Below are 18,220 nucleotides of genomic sequence, written 5' to 3'. Positions count from 1 at the left end.
AAAGTGCAGAACAAGCACACGTGCAATTAGCTGCACAGCCCCCTAGGAGGTAGATATCGTCCTGTCTCTGCTTTACAAATGGGGGAAACTGAGGCACAGAGAGGGAACTTGTCCAAGGTCACACAGTGAACCTGATTCTCTACTGTGTTGCGTCATGGGGAGTCATTTACTCCCCGGGTGTAAAACACTGCCAAATCAGAACCCTGTGCTCTCACCCGTGGTTGTGATTCACACCCACTTCCCTCTAGCATGAACAACAACATGAGGTGCCAGGCAAGGGGTGCCCAGGCCCAGTGAGTCTATGGGTGTAGAATTCAGGGGCCCGATCCTCCTCTTGCTTACACCAGTTTTACACCACTATTGGCTGCAAAGTTACTCTAGATTTACACCAGTGTGAGTGAGAGCTGAATCAGGCCCCAGGTCTCCAGACCCAGTGTTGTGCTTTCCCCACAAGAGCTAGTCCCTCCCATGTGGACATACCCGTGAGGTGACAAGGCTCTGTCTACACTGGAGTGGGAGGTGTGATTCCCAGCTCGGCAGACGTACTTGTGCTGCACTGATGGAGCTAGCAGGCTAAAAAAACAGTGTGACTGCAGTCGCATGGGCAGCAGGAGTGGCTACCAGCTCAGGGTCCAGTCCTGTCTGAAACCCTAGGTGTGTACTGGGGCGGCTAGACTGTCTCGCTGCCACAGCTACGCTGCTGTTTTTAGCACACTGGCTCCGTCACAGCTAGCATGGGTATATCTGCCTGAGCTGGATATTACACCTTCGGCTCCAGTGTAGACAGACACTAGGAGCAGTAAGGCCAGTGCGGGGAGCCCTGTCTCTCGTGCTCTGATTCAACCGATCCTGCTGGCCTTGGGAGATCCTGGCCTGCCCCGTGCTGGTGTGGTCACGCTGACACACGCTGCAGTGATAGCATTGGACTGCATCCATGTGCAACACCTCAAGTGCTTGGTATCCTGCCAGCCTTCCCACACTGTCCAGGCAGTGCCATGCAGGTGATGTGTCCGCCGCGCTGCTGTGACCTTGTCTTCCAAGCAGCCAGGCAGGTCCCATTGTTTGTTTCTCAGATTAATGTCAGGGAAAAGTCTGTTTGGATTAGTGGGAAATGCCACAAAGCAGCCTCTCCCCATCCCCTTCCCCATGTGCAGGTGAACACACCTCAGAGTCCCCTAGCTGACTGAGAAGAGATTATTAGTGAGGTGAAATGATTGGGCCTAATTATAGTGTCATGACTAAGCATCAGGGCTGCTGGGTTCTGTTCTCAGCTCGGCCACTGCCCTGCTGTATGACCTTTGGGATGAGTCATGTCCTGTCTTGAGACTTTACTGACCTCCCGTAACAGGGGTGGGTGGGTTCTCAGGCAGGCACTTGGAGTTCCACAGAAGAAAAGCAATACAGAACCCACTGAGCGGGCCAGACACAAGCTCCCAGTCCGAGCCCCCCAACACCCCACGTTAGAAGATTCCGATCCAGATCTTTGTTGTGGACTGAACCAGAACCCTGGATCAGGGTGCTCGTGACCTGTGAAGTTTGGCTCAAGAATCAAATGTTGTGGTAACCCTGGACCAAACTAAACACATCAGATCACAACATCCCTGAGCTTCGGGTGAGTTCAGCTCCAAAGCCTGAAACGCGGGGGCCCTTTTCTCCACCTTGGTGGTATTGATGCATTTGTTAATATTCAGATGTGTCCAGAAAAGCACAATGGGGCCAGTGGTCCCCTAGCGTAAGTCCACTGGTTTGGATGCAGCTATGTTAGAGATCAATCTTGGCCTGAACCACCCTGCATGGTCTCCAGACTCTGTTTCCTTGGCTTAAAGGTTGTAGCGACTCATAAACATTTACACGTGACCTAGCCGCTAGAAGGAGACATCACACCAGATTGTTAGTGGGTTACATCAGCAAGAAGCACCTATGTTCTAGCCTTTCTGATCTCTCTCTTTCTCTCTCTTTTACTCTTCCAGCCCGAGGGAAAGGCAGGAGGCAGAGTATATTTTAAACCTGGCTCTTGTTCCCTTTGTAACCATGAAGATCAAAGCACTTAGAAAGGAGAGGACTACATGCTTCCACAGGACCCATCCACAGAATTACTGACTCTAATAGGAAGATACTGGAATGCCCCTCTACCATGGCTGCCATCTGTCTGTCCCCCAGAATCCCACTGCTGACACTAGTCAGCCACCAGTAGTTCTTATAAAAGGAGCTCTGCCCCCAGTTGCTCATTTTTCGTGTGACACTACCAAGAGTAAGCTACTGCATTCCATACCCGGGTAAGGTACTTTATCTAGTGACTAGCTACGCTGGGAGTAATCCTGAGCTCAGGAGACTTGTGTGCTGGTCTTATTACAATCCTGGTTGCTGCAGTACAGGAAGGTAAGCTGGAGTGCAGGCGGAGCGCAGAATCTCAGAGGATTGGCAGACAGCTGGGTTGTGGTGTGTAGTATCGCAGAAGACGTTTCTGTGAATGCACGGCATGCCTGTGCTTGGGCATCCTGCTATATCCACCATTGGGGAAGTCTGACCTGGCAAGACATATTGCAGTGAATGAAGGACATGCTATCACAAGCAGGGGACGCCCTACAGTGAGCCCCATCCAGGGCTTTCTGACATGAGACATTTAGTTGGACTGAAACATTTAACAAGGGAGAGCTCTCCTTCAGCCCCTCCCCCCATGGTTATCAACCAGGGATCCCTCTTCCCCTCCCCATTATTTGAGCCTCATGCACAGTTGCCAGGATTGCCTGAATGGCAGCCCCAAGAGGTCCAGAGGAAAGAGGCTGTTAAAGGGAAAATGTAGATTAGTTGGATTCCTCTGATCCCTCAGTTTCCCCAACAAACCCCCCTCCCCCCTTTTATTTTCTAAGATCTGAGACCTGGCTGCTGTCTAAAGACATCCCTAAAGCAAGAGCACAGAGTGCTATAGCACAGCTGGTATTCAGGATGCAGACTCTGTCATTAGATCCATGCAAAATGTTCCCCGGGATGTCTCTCATGCCATGTTTCGTGGCAGTTCTGAGCCCCCCTGATTTAGCTTTTCTGAGAAACCGGCGAAGTCCCATTTCCCACATCAAGATCCTGCTGTGTTTCTAATCCGCCTTGCACGGAAAGGTGCATTTCCACTAGGAAAAGGACCCATTTCCCAGCTAGCAGCTCAGGAATTGCAGCAAATGGTCCAGCCACTTGAGCCCATCTTTGAGCTCATGGCAAAACATGAAAGAGCACAAGTAGTTTCACTGATTGGTGCGAATGAGCTGTGCATGCACAAAGCTGTGTCATTCCACCTTTGTGGTGGGCGTACAGAGGTGCTGACCATACCTCTGCGAGGCTGTGGGATCATGAACCAACTCAAACATAAAACAAGCTATTAAGCAGAAAACAGACCCACCTTTCACCATCTACCCGATCCCCTAGGCCTGAGCATATTGTGTTGGCCCTGTCTATTACACACATTCTGCACTCAGTGGGACTCAAGTGCTTGCTTAAATCAGAACATGTGCTTAAGTGCTTTGTGTCTTTTCCTCCCCCTCTATCTCCAGGCCATGCCAAGTCCATCTGGTACAATAAGGACCTGCTCAAACCTTCCTCCAAAGCTCAAACCAAACCTGAAACTTTTTTTTTTTAAGTTTGAATTTTTTGTTTGGTTGATTGATTTGGGGATTGATTTATTTTTTTTAAGTTTTCATCCCTGTCCAGCTACCTCACCCTGTCCGATACCCATCATGGCCCAGCTAGCACCAGGAAAAGATGGGGAATTGCTCTGGAGAGCATGCATGATGGGTTGGTAGACTGACTGTGGGACTGGTAGGCAGGAAGTCCTGAGTTCTAATCCAGACTTTTCTACTCACGCACTGAGTAGTCTTGGACAGGTGATAGCACTGCTCTGTACCTCTGTTTCCCATCTGTCAAATGCAGCTAATAATCATTAGCTGTCTCACTGTGAGGCAAAGCATAAGATAGAAATGGGCCTGGATCTGAGCTTTGCCAAAACTTGAGGAGGTTTGGATCCAAGGTTCCAGTGCAGGTCAGACTCTAAATGTGAAGCGTGATCATCCCCAGGAGATTCCCAGCCCAATGTACACACCAAAGCAGTTTGGACCAAGTTAGGCTCATCCCAGATAAGCATCCAGACCTGTATATTGTTTGAGATTTGCCCGTCTCTGGTAGGTTTCTTTCGGTGTGTGTCCAGTATACAGCAAGTTGGAGAAAACATTGTTTCCATCCATTAACTCATTCAGCACTTCACTCTGCAGCACGAGTGATGTGGCCAACTGTTCCGCATGCACTTAGAGAGTGTTCTCTGTGCCAGCTGCACCGGGTTTTCTTGTCAAGTGTAAGAGGGAGGTTTACAAATATTTGGTTGGTGTTAACTAGAGTAAGTTTTGACACCTGTTCGCCTGTAGTTATCCTTTAACAAAGCTTTTTGCATGAGAGTTTCCTAGGTAGAGCAGGAATCTGTGCCATGGGCTTACCCTTTCCACTGCAGACACCTCTATTCGTGGGTGAGTAACTCAATTGATTGTTTACCCCATAGATGAAACTTCTCCTGTAGGCACTGGTTCAGCAAGGGACTTAAATATATGCTCAGTTTTAAGCACCTGAATAATCCCATTGATGCTATTGTGCCTACTCACATGTTACAAGTTAGGCACTTTTTTAAGGATCTGTGCTGACTTGGGGGCCATAACGTCCCACCCTAGGGGTGAATATGGACCTAATCCATCTGCCCACTTGTGAGTTATAGGGCCAAGTCCATCCCCAGCCTGGGGACAATGCTCCCCTATGGGCTCCATCACTGGAATTTAGGGCACTTATACTCAGTGCCAATGTCTCTTGCTTATTCTCCTACATACCTCGTGTGTGTTCTTCCTGCTTTCATCAGCCCCAGGCTCTGAGGACTCATCTAGGCATGGAAGCCTTGGTGAGCTATGTTGTTACATCTGTGGCCACCTCTGAATCTCAGCTGCTACAATGCTGTGCTTGGGGTTTGTTTGGAATTACCAAGCCACAGCAAGGATAGAACTCAGCACTTCCTGCTCCAAAGCCACAGACTCCTGCCCTCGGAGCTAAAAGAGGATCCTCATTGAGCTTTCTAAGTATAGAGCCTATGAAGCCCAGATAGGCAGATCTAGTTCCATCCTGTAGAGGGCAGTGGAGCTGTGCCAGCACTAGAAGTTCTTGATGTCCAACATAGGGAGAATAATGAGGTTTTGGGGCAGCTAATGATTTGTTACACGGTTAACAAAGGCAACGTTTTCATTGACTTTTGGGCAGAAGAGGAAACGGTCGTCTACCAGTGGTTGCAGTCTGTTTTCCAGGGGTGCCAAGCACCCGCTGCACCCACTGAAATTAACTTTTGTCGAAAGTGCTCAGTGCCTCTGAAAATCAGCTCTGTCTGACTCAGCTTAAATCCTTCCAGCCTAGCGACCAACCTTCAGATAAAGTACAGACCAGGCTTTAAGAAACCTTACAGGGAAGCAAGGGATGATGGCTTGGTAGGGTCAATAGAATCAAAGAAATTCAAGGTGGGAAAAGATGTTATTAAGTCTGCTCATCCATCCCCCTTGGTCTTTTGGCTCCAACAACACAGGCTTCTACCACTGGTGCTAAAGGAGAGCTCCCTTATCTGACATCAGTAGCAGGCACTTTGGTCTCTGGAGAGCTCCACCTGTCTCATGTACAAACACACCAGCATAGTGCATACCCTGCCTCCCACCCCAGTGCCTATGGGGCTAATTTTCAAAGGTGTTGCTGAGCATCTGCAGCACCTGTTGGCTTCAGCTAAATCAGTGGGTGCTCAGCACCTCTGGAAGTCTGCCCTTTCCCCATCACTCTCCACTCTCCACTCCCTGGAAATACCAGGGAGAGAAGAACAAGGGAGGCAATGTCACTCACTGGCATGGAGTCATCCGGGCTGCAAAGTGGGACAGAAGGTTATAGAATGATGGTGACCTTGCAGCCAGGACTGTTTTCTCCAGGTTCAGCACGTGAAGGAGAAAGTTATCTCCAAGCCTGTAACCTGTTCACTCTACTCCTGCGTAGCTCTGTCCGTTTCCCCACAGACCCTTCCTGAAGGAGATCTCTCTGGCAGGACATTGTTATTTATTAGCCTAGTGAGCTGCTAGCAGTGTGAGTTTAAGATAACACCTTTTGTTCCATGGCATTTCGGTGGGTGTTTACTCTTATTCAGGAGAGTGATAGCACATGTAAATATTTGGCACCTCTCTGAGCAGGGTTTGATTTATAATCCTCTGGCACTTGCTCCCTGGCAGGGCTTGGGAGGCTGAGTCCTGGTTGTGTGATGTCTGAGAGTTCCTGCACATGCTCTGCCTGTAAATGCCTTCCAGACACCTACATGTGAGCAGAAGCTTTTAGTCCAGTGGCATGAGGACACTGGTCAGATCCTGAGCAAATGTAAATTGCCATGGCCCCATTGATGCTCGTGGTGATAGAGCCAGATATATAATGGTATTTAGGTGCCCAAAGAGGCAGAAAGGCTCTTACTGGGGTTTACAAAAGCTTCTAAACAGGTTAGGTGCTAAACTCCCATTGAAAGCCAGTAGGCGATAGGTATCCAACTCATTTGTAAATCCAGCTAGGCACCTGTCTGCATACTTAGGTGCCTCAATATGTTTATAAATCTGGCCCCTACACAGATTTGCATCCGCTGAGCATCCAGTTCTGTCTCCTTTGGCAAATTAATCCAGTTCTGTTCCACTGTGCATGTAGACCATTGCATTACTTTGAATGTTTTCAAGGCTGAAACATTGGTTGCATTTTGTTTCCTAGGGTTTCACCGGGCATTATTTGCTAATTCCATGGTGCCGCTGAGCTGTTTTCAACAGGGAGATGGCAAATGCAATTGATAATTTCATAGATTTAAGAACTAGAATAGAGATTTAGCCAGGAATTGCTGACCTACCTCATCTGTGTGACAAGAAGCATGCATTGTACTGTAATATGGTATTGTCATCAGCTAGCACACTTCAAGGCTGTGATCGACCGGACTGGCTACTCTGGTTGGAGTATCAGCAACATTATGGGAGTGCATTAACTCAGTTGTTCTTGCTGCACATCAAGTTCTTTGGGCCTGGTACTCTTCTCACTTAGCAAGGTGTATATCAGCCGACTATGCTAAAGTCAGTGGAATTACCCCAGTATAAAACTGGTGTGAGTCAGTGGAGAATCAAACCCTGTGTTACTAATCCAGTATTAGGTTTGCGAGCACAAGGAGTTCCTTGTTGAAAACTGGGTTTTGTTTAGCTCTGTGCCAGTCTAACAGCCAGTCCAGGCAAGGCTTGGAGAGAGTCTTAACCGAAACCTGCTCTATCCCCAGTGATATGTGAACCTTTTCCCCTCTTGTTGCCAGCAAGTAGAATTAAAAGGACCTAAGAATGGCTATACTGAGTCAGATCACTGGTCCATCTAGCCCAGTATCCTGTCTCTGGCACTGGCCAGAGCCAGATGCTTCAGAGGGAATGAACAGAACAGGGCAATTTTGAGTGATCCATCCCCTGTCATCCAGTACTGGCTTCTGGCAGTTGGATGTTTAGAGACACCCAGAACATGAAGTTGCATCCCTGGCCATCTTGGCTAATAATAGGACCCACACACACAGTTAAAATTTTTTTTATAAAACCTAATAGAAAAATGGCCATGACTTTTATTAACTCAATACATTTAAATTGGTGGATTTAAACATTCTCCAGAACAGCAGCACTGAGACCAGGAAGTGAAACTGATCAGTCTAATATCTCCCGATGAAGCACATATGTGCAATACTGGGTTAAAAGTAGAGCTGGCTGAAAAATTGGAAATGTCTATGTTTTTTTTTAATGTTCACATTTTTGAATGTTTTTTGACCAGCCTTTAGTGTGGTTGAGACTTTTCCAACAATTGGAATTTCAAAGAAACTTTTCTGCAAATTTTTTTTTTTTAATTTCTTGGGGGTTTTTGTAGATTTTTTTAATTTCTTGACCAGCTCTAGAAGAAAGTGAGTTGGATTTTTCTTTCAAATCTAGGCACTACTCCTTTAAAACTCTGTATTCTTCCATCGCAACAGCTGATGTCTAGCTCCAGTAATGCTGATAACACTAGTGTCAATAACAATGTCTATGTTACAGTGCAACAATAGAACTTTGGAGACATCATCATTTTATTTGCCACTCCCGTAAACATGCACCTTTCCTGGCTCGAAACATTTGCAGATTTTTGTTGCAATTTTAAATAGCAAAACTCAGTGTGTATGTTCTCATTTTTCTCCCCCTCCTTTAAGGTGGAAAATATAGAGGAGCCATTTTCCCCTAGCTTCCGAGCTGTGTGTGTTTTCTCATGATTTGGCGTCACTCAGAAATGAGGTCACTGTTAGAACATGATCTCGAGGAGCTGATTTAACTAACGTGATGTTTAACATGACTTTGCGGTCCATGTCAGCTTGTAGGGAAAAATGGTGCTTAACATCAGACCAGCTGGTTGGGGTTTAAACCCAGGGGTCCAGCTGGCACCATAACACACAGATTTCTATCCCCACTGATTGCAAAGGTCTGTTTAACACCACTTTAGTTCATGTGACTCCTCAAGGTCATGTTCTAACTGCCTCATTTTTGAATGAGGACAAGGCCTGAGTGGTGATGCCAGAACCTTGAGTCACTAAGGCTTGGGGTAAAAGCAGACAGGTGGAGAAACAGCGGGAAGGTGGAAATGGCTTAGCCCTACAGATTTGAGGTACATTAGCATCTCAATGGGCTTTGTGCCTTAATATCTACATGTGGAGTGGAGACCAGACCTCCATGGGTTTGATCTGCTCTCGCTTACGTGGGTATTACACTGGTGTAACTGAAAGCAGGAATAGATCCCATTATCTTAATTAGGACAGTGTCACTGTGATCTCTGATAGGAAGATTCTATGTCAGGTGCAGCAGCAGATTTTTGATACCTGCCAACCTAACTCATTGGAGTATTCCCCACTCCAGGGGAGCATCCCCAACGGAGTCCTAGAACCAGACCATAACCAAATGCTACACCATAATTTGTATCAGTTCAACCAACCTGCTCCTAGTGACATCTCTCAGCACATAGGGCCTGATCCACTGCTCACTGATGTCTGTGGAAAGCCTTCCATTGACTTCAGTAGGCATGCTGCACTTGCCCCTGACATCTTAATCCCGAGGGGCCTGCACAGCCCCAGGGAGGTGAAGTCCACAGAGAACTGAAACCCATTGCACCCCACACTGGCACCATTTTCTAGCCCAAGTTGGCCAGAGTCTGCTCAGTTTCGTCAGTGCAAATCTGGAATCCCTCTGCTAAAGTCTGGATTTACACTAACTCAGAGCAAAATATTGGCCCATATATGTGCAGTCCAGTCTTTGTGAGAATTGGGGTTGAAACTAACAAGGCTTCTTGCACCAAGAGCCACGGATCTTTGCCTGAAAATATTGCTGCAGTTGTGCCATATCTGTTCTGTTTCTGTACTCTTGAGTCGAGTTGTTGAATGCACCTTGCTGTCCCTTCAGAATTTCTTGCTAGTGATGTCCCGTGTTAACAGGGGCAAATAGTAAGAAGCCCCTTTCTGATTTATTTGTCACCTTCATCCTCAGCATCTTGCTTTTCGTGGAAGAGGAAATACACACACACACGTGCGCAAGCCACCAGGATACCCATACTGTGAATGTTCTCTGGTGTGATTCATTTGCAAATACAAATAATATATTTAACTATTATTGTAAAAACAGAAGATGAATTTTAAAAGAATAATTTTAAAGGTTTATTCCAAAAGATGCGATTTTTTTTGTATGGAAAGTTTTTCTGGAATTAATCGAAAGTTACAAAAATAAATAAAAGATGGTATCCCTGTGTCGGAGTGTTTTATAAGATCCTGCGATTTTTTGAATTTCAGATGTGCCATGGACCGTTTTGAGAATGTGCTCGTTTTCTTGCTAAGGCTTATAATTACAAATGTATTGTGAATGCTACGAAGCCAAGATTGGAAAATAAATGTTGTTGAGTAGCTGGTAGTTTTGTTTGGGGCTTTCTCTATTTGGAAGGGTTAAATGTCTGCTTTGGCGGGTAGTTTTGAATCAGTGAGGTTGGCTAGTGCAGTCACTTTGCTAGAGCTGGTTGAAGTTTTTCCCCTTACGTCTAGGATTTCAGTGGTAGCTTGGTGCTTTTGAAAATCCCCTTAGGTGCCTATCTGTGTTTTTAGGGGCTTCAGTATCTTTGAAAATCTGACCGTAGGGCCCAGATCCTCAAACATATTTAGCCACCTAGCTCTCATTGACATCAGTGGGAGCTAGGCACCTAAATAGCTTGGAGGATCTGGCATTAGGTTCCCAGTTTAAATCCAGACCAAGGGCCTGATTCTGCAATCCAGTCTATATAGCCTTCAAATCAGTGGGATTCCCCACCTGTTTAAGGACCCAGCCACCTGGTGCCGCTACAGGATCAGGGCCCAAGTGTGTAGGGCCTGAAAGATGTCGCTGTCTGATAGTGGGTCACTGATGTACCTCACCAAGAGTTGGCAGGGAAGAGGTTACTACTTTGTTGGTCAAAAAGGATCCTTGAGTGCCTGGAGTTGGAGGGCTGGACCAGCTGGGGGTAATTGGTTAATTTTCCTGTGCTGTGCTGCCTGGAGTTTGGGCCTGAAGCTGACTTGGACAGGGAAGATCCATGAGAGCTGAGCAGAAAACCAAGGTGAGCCATTTTTCTGTCTGGTCTCTAGATGATGAAGGGTTTACTGCAGGGGTTCTCAAACTGAGGGTCAGGACCCTGTTTTAATGGGGTCACCAGGGCTGGAATCAGATTAGCTGGAGACCAGGGCTCAGGCTTCCACTTCAACCCTGGGCAGCGGGACTCAAGTTACAGACCCCCTGCCAGGGCTGAAACTCTTAGACTTCAGCTTTGCCCACCGCCTGCCCGAGGCAGTGGGGCTCGGGCTTCAGCTTTGTTCCCCAGCCCCCGGGATGGTGGGGCTCAGGCTTTGACTTTTCCCCCTCACACCGCGGGTGACGGAGCTTGGGCAGGTTCAGGCTTTAGTCCTCCCTCCTGGGGTCGTGTAGTAATTTTTATTGTCAGAAGGCTGTTGCGGTGCAGTGAAGTTTGAGAACTGCTGTTTTACTTGTATTCGTTTGGTCTTTAAAGGGACAGGGCAATGTATTTGCAGGAATTCAGTGCCTAATCTCATTTCCTCAGATGTGAAGGCCTTTATTTTTTCACCTTTCTCACGCTCCATAATCTTGTGCCACTTGGTGCTAAAATGTTTGTTCCTCAGACTTCAAACTAAACCACCAGGCCGGACCATGGATTAAAGGAGGAGGACAATTTGTCAGTTTGCTAGGAGTGCCAGATTCCTCTGCAGAGAAATATGCTGCTTGGTCAGGTTGCTAGACATATTAGGTTCCCCTAGCTGCTAATGGACACAGCAAGACATAACTAGGGGGTTGCGTGAGGACTAATTGGCCCAAATTCTCCACTGGTATAAATTGGGACAGCAGTGCCAGTTTATAGCAGCGGAGAATTGGGTCCATGATGTGTGTAAAACACAGAGTTCCCCTGGTGAGAGGTGCTGTAGCAAGGCAAAGCAGTTCACATCCAGGGCACTTGGTACTAAGTCCTGCCCAGAGCGGAGTTGTCGTTCCTTGAGGTGTGTAACCTTAATTAAAATCTGAGCAGTGGGCCTGGGCAGGCAGTAAATGTGTTGCTTTCCCAGCTGGAGCATATCTCATAATCCCTGGATCAGACACTTGGAGACCACAGCCTTGCAGCTGACTTGCTTTGGTTTTGCTTAGCACAGGTGGCTCTATTTCTCTCGTTTATCTCCACCTTTGCCTGGTCCTCCTAGAGAGACTCAAGAATGCAATCAGCCCTGTGGCATACAAGGCATTGTCACAGGACTTCCCGTTTTTTCCCCCGTGGTGAAAGCTCAGGTCAGACACAATGTCTTGCTGTGGAGTGAGGCTTCTGCTGCCTTTACCCAACCTGGACTGAGACACAAGGACAGAGGGGCTTGCCCACAATAGAAACCACAGGCAATTCCAGAGCCCCTGTCATCTGAGGATCTCAAAGCACCTCCCAGATAGTTCACTAAGCCTCACCAAAACCCTGTGAGAGGGGTGATTATCTGACAGGTTGTTTAACTGAGGCAAAACACTGATATGGCTCGCCCATGACTACCCTGCATGTAAAGGGCAGAACTGGGAATAGAACTTGGCTGCCATTGCCCTGGGAGGCCTGACCACTGAGCAACGCTTCCTCCTGGCACTCAGAGCTGTGTAAGCCACAGCCATTTTTAAACACCATTGCTGGCCGGGTTTGAACCCAGTTCCTGGACTAATGTGGGGAATATAATATGCTGCTGGAAAGAAATCCCAGTCCATACCACAGTGCTGAGGGATCCAGTACTGGATCCCAGCCAGCTTCACTCATGTTCAAACAAGGCTGCAACTGACACAGGTGTGATCCATGGTCAGGTGCGGTATGATGACATTTTGGTTGTCAAACTGGTTCTCCTTTGTCTCCTAATTGCTCCAGTCAAACAGCTGTAGCATGGCTGGCAGTGTACTGTTGGAATGTGGTCCTGGACCTGGGTCTTTCCCCTGGGGGACTAATGGGAGCTGTGGTGTACGAGTTACTCAAACAACTCTGACCTCTTCTAATAAGCTGAACCTCATTAGCAGCTCTATTTTTGTTTCCTTTTTTGACTGATCTCTTTTTCCTTGGGTACGATCTCCTGCTGTCCATCCCCAAATAATACACCAATAGAGCCCACTAGAATTTTTATGACAAAATACGGGATTTAGTTTTCAAGGGACAATCTTTAATCTTGACTAAATTTTTTGATTTATCACTGGGAAAATTCAAAGTAAAATGTTTAGTCTTTGGTTGAAGATGTTGAAATGTTTCACTTAGATGTTTCTGAACTGGAATTTTCCCAGGCTTTTTGTTCCATGAAAAAATGGCATTTTGACTTTTGGGGATCAAAATAAACATAGAAACATTGGACTTTCCTGTGAGATAGAAATGCCATTTTCTAAACAGCTTTCCCTGCCAGTGATTCCACACAGCTCCACAAGGATCTGTTCATATGGGTTGTGCAAACCACTTCGCTCTGTGTCTCAGTTTATCCATTTGTAAAATGGGAGTGATATTTGCCACCCTGAGTGAGGTATTGAGACTATTTCCTCCCCCCCCCCCCGATTAAAATGCAGCCACTTCTGGAAAGGAGCATGGTAGCTCTTTAACAGCACAAAGCAATAATGTACAACAGTTTGAGGTCAGTAAATGAGGAAGAATTTTGAATCCAGCTGAAACTGCAGAGGGAATTTAGATGAGAGAAATTATTCAGATTGGATGTCCAGGAGACAAGAGTCATGGGATCTTTAATGTCCAGGCCAGGATTTCAGTGTTACATTTAATCAGGAAGGTGTAATCTAGGGCCAGACATCAAAGTACTCAGCACCCTCAGTTGGACCAGATTTCCAAAGCATCTAGCACCCAATGTGCTGAACTGTTCTGAAAATCTGGCTGATAATATCTCCAGAATATGAGACTAACGTGCTGCAGTCCTAGCTACCCATGACCATTCATTCACAGAGCACAAGCTCTGATGCTGAATGTGTGCGCTCTGGAGTAATTCAACCCATTGTCTGAGAGTTTCCATTATATTGTGGGTAAAAGAAACACAAAGTCTTTTCTTATTACATTTCAATGATTCTCACCGGGAGTTTCCATTTCTGCACAAACTCGCTTAAGGATCTTAGCTTGGCCATCGCAGCAGCTGAAAGGCTTTGAAGTTCACACCCAGTGGACATGGGGGAAGCACACATGACACATCTCTTGTTCTGGTGCGGCTGTATCTGGCTGCAGTGCATCAATTGACCTGGATCTGTGGATCCCTGAAAAGGGTTGGAGGGAAAGGACACGGGAAGGGCAGCAGAGCTCGGGGAGTGCATGTTGTAACCTGTAGAAGCACAGGCTCTGCAGGTCACAGCCTCTTGTGCCTGTGAATTCATAAAGAGGGGTAAGGTTCCTCAGCCAGGCGCGTCAGACAGGAAGTGGAATGCCCAGTGAGCACCCTCGTCTGGCTCCTGAGGAGATACTGCCCCAAATCCTGCTCCAAAGCCTTGCACCCCTCATCCCTAAAGGTATTTAGGCACCTAACTCCCATTGATTTCAGCAGGAATTTGCCATTTAAATACCTTTTCTGAGCAGGGCTTCAGCCGAGGCTGCCAAGCTAGCCCAAAAGCTAATGGGAACTCAGAGTGAACAAGCACCATCCCTTGCACAACCACCTATGTTACAGCTGGTCCTCAGGCCAATGAGGGATGAGACCTGCTGCCTGGAGTGGCTAGAATGTTCAGAAGTTGCCAGCGATTCTGGGTGATTCCCAGCCTGAGGTACTTCAGGGCTGATTTTCACAAGTGCTGGGAACCCACAACTCCAAATGACATCAGTGCTCACTCAGCAATTCTGAAAAAAACAAACGCCAGGTATCCAGAACCACTAGCCACTTCTGAACGATTTGGCCAGTGTTGGCAGGAGCTTCTCCATTCAGAGTCTCTGTTCCAGTGCTGGGACGCTAGCCAGCTCTGCCAATGGTCCCCATGTCCTGACATGCAGCATCCCTCCGCTGCTCTTTCTGTATGAAGACTGGCTGTCCTGTCCCACTGCTGCTGGGTTTGTGAACAAGAGACCAACCAATCCTGCAACTGGGCCTAGGATGAGAATCCACGATTTGCCCTGGTGTCTTCCCAAGTGAAAAGCTCTGCCCCACAGAGCCCTGCCTCAATCAACCCCTTACTTGAGCAGTGATTTCCCCTCTCCTCCAGAGATTGGGCTGAGGGAAGCAGCACCAGCACCATAGCAATATTACATTGAATGATGACAACCAGCTTCCTGCTTGGAGCTATATTTATTAAGACCCAGTCATGACAAATGACGGCCCATTACATTAAGCAGGCAATCACTCCATCCACCACAAAGAGGAATATGTCTAGATAGGGGAGACTGAAACAGGCTTTCATGCCTCATGCTCCCCAAACAAGAGGCGCTGAGCGCAGCAGGATGTGAATAGAAGGCATTGCTTAAATACTCAGCTCTCTTTGAGCCATGTTAGCAAACATCAAATAGTGTTGCTGGCTGTAGTTCTGCTGCTATTAATAATTCATTCTTGGTTTTATCTTGCAATTCACAGCAGGCACAGAAATGTGGCTGTTACTTCACTGTCTGTACAAAATTGATCCCAGGATTTGAAAATCAGCTAAGGTGTCACTTTGCGAAACTAGTTCTGCTGTTAGATGCAGGCCATGGAGCTACCATGATATGTATTATTAGTTCCTCAGTACAGCAGCTCAGCCTGCTGGGGACACTAAAGGGTTTGTGTGTTTGTATGCACACAAGCCTTGTAACATGTCAACTTTTATTTACAAGCATATCTTCTGTCACCTCCCTTATCAGTTCCCAGGAGCAGTGCTGGTATTTAAATCCTTACTTGCTAAGGCCATGTCAGATGTAGCTAGAATATGAAATCTGCTAACAGTGACAACGAACGTAGACATTGCTTTTCATTAGGTGTGCCAAAGGACTGTTATCTCCATTTTCCAGCTGGAGAAACTGAGGCGCGGTATTGCTTAAGGTGATGCAGTAATTCAAAGCTGGGAAGAGAACATGTGCCCAGTATAACTCCCTGTCCACTGGTTAAATAAAATTTGATCCAATACAGAACTGATCCTGGTGTAAGATACAGGACAAACATAAAACTAACAGATTTGTTTCCTCATTCACCATCTGGTGTGATTAAAAGCAAAAATGTTGAAATCCATCGTTGTTCATACCAGTTCAGAGTCCATACAAAAAATTTCTATAGCACTTTTCATCTTCCAAGCACTGTGTCACTTTGGGTCTCTCAGAAACCAAACAATCTCCAAGTTTTTCCCACGGGGTTTGTGTAGTGTGTGTAAAATGCCTGGCAACTTTGGAAAATATTGCTATAACTTAATCCTTGACAAGCAGCCAAAGTGCAGAGTCCTGCACTTAGGAAGGAAGAATCCCATGCACTGCTACATGCTGGGGACTGACTGGCTAAGCAGCAGTTCTGCAGAAAAGGACCTGGGGATTACATTGGAAGAGAAGCTGGATATGAGTCAGCAGTGTACCCTTGTTGCCAAGAAGGCCAATGGCATATTGGGCTGCATTAGTAGGAGCATTGTCAGCAGATTGAGGGACATCATTATTCCCCTCTAGTCAGCACTGGTGAGGCCACATCTGGAGTATTGTGTCCAGTTTTGGTCCCACCACTACAGAAGGGATGTGGACAAATTGGAGAGAGTCCAGTGGAGGACAATGAAAATGATTAGGAGGCTGGGGCACATGACTTATGAGGAAAGGCTGAGGGAACTGGGTTATTTAGTCTGCAGAACAGAAGAGGGGGGATTTGATAGCAGCCTTCAACTAGCTGAAGGAGGATTCCAAAGAGGATAGAACTCCGCTGTTCTCAGTGGTGGCAGATGACAGAACAAGGAGCAACGGTCTCAAGTTGCAGTGCGGGAGGTCTAGGCTGGATATTAGGAAACACTATTTCACCAGGAAGGTGGTGAACACTGGAATAAGTTACCTAGGGAGGTGGTGAAATCTCCTTCCTTAGAGGTTTTTAAGGTCAGGCTTGACAAAGCCCTGGTTGGGATGATTTAGTTGGGGACTGGTCCTGCTTTGAGTGGGGGGTTGGGCTAGATGACCTCCTGAGGTCCCTTCCAGTCTTGCTATTCTATGATTCTAATTCAAACTAGAAATAACAAACTTTTAACAAAGCAGGTGGTTAACCACTGGAACAGGAAGTGGTAGATTCACCATCTCTTGATGTTTTCAAATCAAGCTGGGAGGCCTTTCTAGAAGAGATGTTTTAGCCAACCACAAGTCATAGGGCTGAATACAGGCTAACCAGGTGAAATTCAATAGCCTGCATTATACAGGAGGTCAGACTGTTGTTTATTTATTGTGCCAGCTGTTGTACAAACACAGAACCAAAAGACCTGCCCCACAGGGCTTACCATCTAACATAAAACAAGAGACAGCAGAGAGAAACAGACCAACAGGAAGCACGAGGAAATGTTGAGGTTATATTGGTCAGCATGACAGATAGTGGTCTCGGTTCACCAGCAACTTAACTGTGGTCAGATTTTTGTATCACCATTATTGAGGCTGTTAAGGAGGGAGTTGAAGGCAGATAATGAGGAAACTGAGTGGCAGTTTACAGGAGTGCCTCCCAAGCGTGTGGGGCAGCAGGGGAGAAAGCAAAGCACAAAGGGACTTCTTTGAAAATGTAACAAGTGGGTGATAGAGGTTCCTTGGCCAATAGGAGGCAGAAGTGGACCTCTTGATAATGGAGGAGAGAGGATCGGTGGGGTGGAGACAGGCTGTGAAGGGTATGGAGGACAAGGAGCTTATGTTTGATGTGATAGAGAAGGGGTGACTTGGTCAATGAGACAGGCTAAGAAAAGATCTTCACAGCAGCATTCTGAATGGATATGAGTGAGGCAAGGCTAGAGAAAAGTAACTGAGATAGCAGATAATGTGTGTCTAACAGTCCCTTCTGGCTTTCAAATCTCTCTTTTCAGCCCTTTTACAAACATCCTGCCAACTTCCCTCCATGCTGTCATTTTACAGATGGGGAAACTAAGGTAGAGAGAGGAAAAGCTTTGTATAAAGTCAAAAGTTTTTATGTAGCAGAATCAGGACCTGAACCTAGAGCTTCTGACCACCCCTCCTCTGCTATCATTCGTAGGTTACCTGACCTGCCTAGTAAAAAAAATTGGGTGCTGGATAAGTCATTAGGATACAGTTCTATTTCTGGCTCTGCCACTGACTCACTAGGTGACCTTAAGCAAGTAACTTCGCTGCTGAGTGCCTCAGTTTTCCCAGCTGTAAAATAGGATGATAACATTGACCTATCTCACAGGGAAGTTGAGAGGTTTCTTTAATGGTTTCATCTTCCACTCACTTAATAAACAAGGGAGTTCTCACACTAGCCTGTGCCTATTCATTAATGTTTCCTTTCCTGGGCTGCTTTTGTTTATTAACTCAAAGTCTGTTGGAGACAATTTGTCTGAGTGAGATGGGAAATGAGGGCCTGATTCTGAACTCCTCAGCCAGACCCCACTCCCAGGGATGTCTGACACGCTAGCAAATGAATGTAATGATGAAGAACTAGGGGTCAGGTGCAGTTTGG

The 18,220-nt window shown here is 46.7% G+C and overlaps 1 protein-coding gene across 2 annotated transcripts in view; it reads left to right on the top strand.

The window, feature by feature from the left end:
- The window catches only part of CDK18 (cyclin dependent kinase 18), a 180,606-nt gene extending 170,751 nt beyond the window's left edge, over positions 1 to 9,855 (top strand). Inside the window, exon 17 of one of the 2 annotated variants that reach the window (XM_032792505.2) lies at positions 1,971 to 9,855. In XM_032792505.2, the coding sequence (XP_032648396.1) occupies positions 1,971 to 2,005 (35 nt within the window). In that variant the 3' untranslated portion in view covers positions 2,006 to 9,855. The remainder of the gene's footprint in view (positions 1 to 1,970) is intronic. The other variant, XM_075064852.1, reaches the window with a different exon arrangement.
- Positions 9,856 to 18,220: the final 8,365 nt, after the last annotated feature.

The sequence above is a fragment of the Chelonoidis abingdonii genome, chromosome 4 (assembly GCF_003597395.2).
Source record: "Chelonoidis abingdonii isolate Lonesome George chromosome 4, CheloAbing_2.0, whole genome shotgun sequence".
NCBI classification, from domain to species: Eukaryota; Metazoa; Chordata; order Testudines; family Testudinidae; genus Chelonoidis; species Chelonoidis abingdonii.
This window is presented reverse-complemented; position numbering and strand designations above follow the sequence as displayed.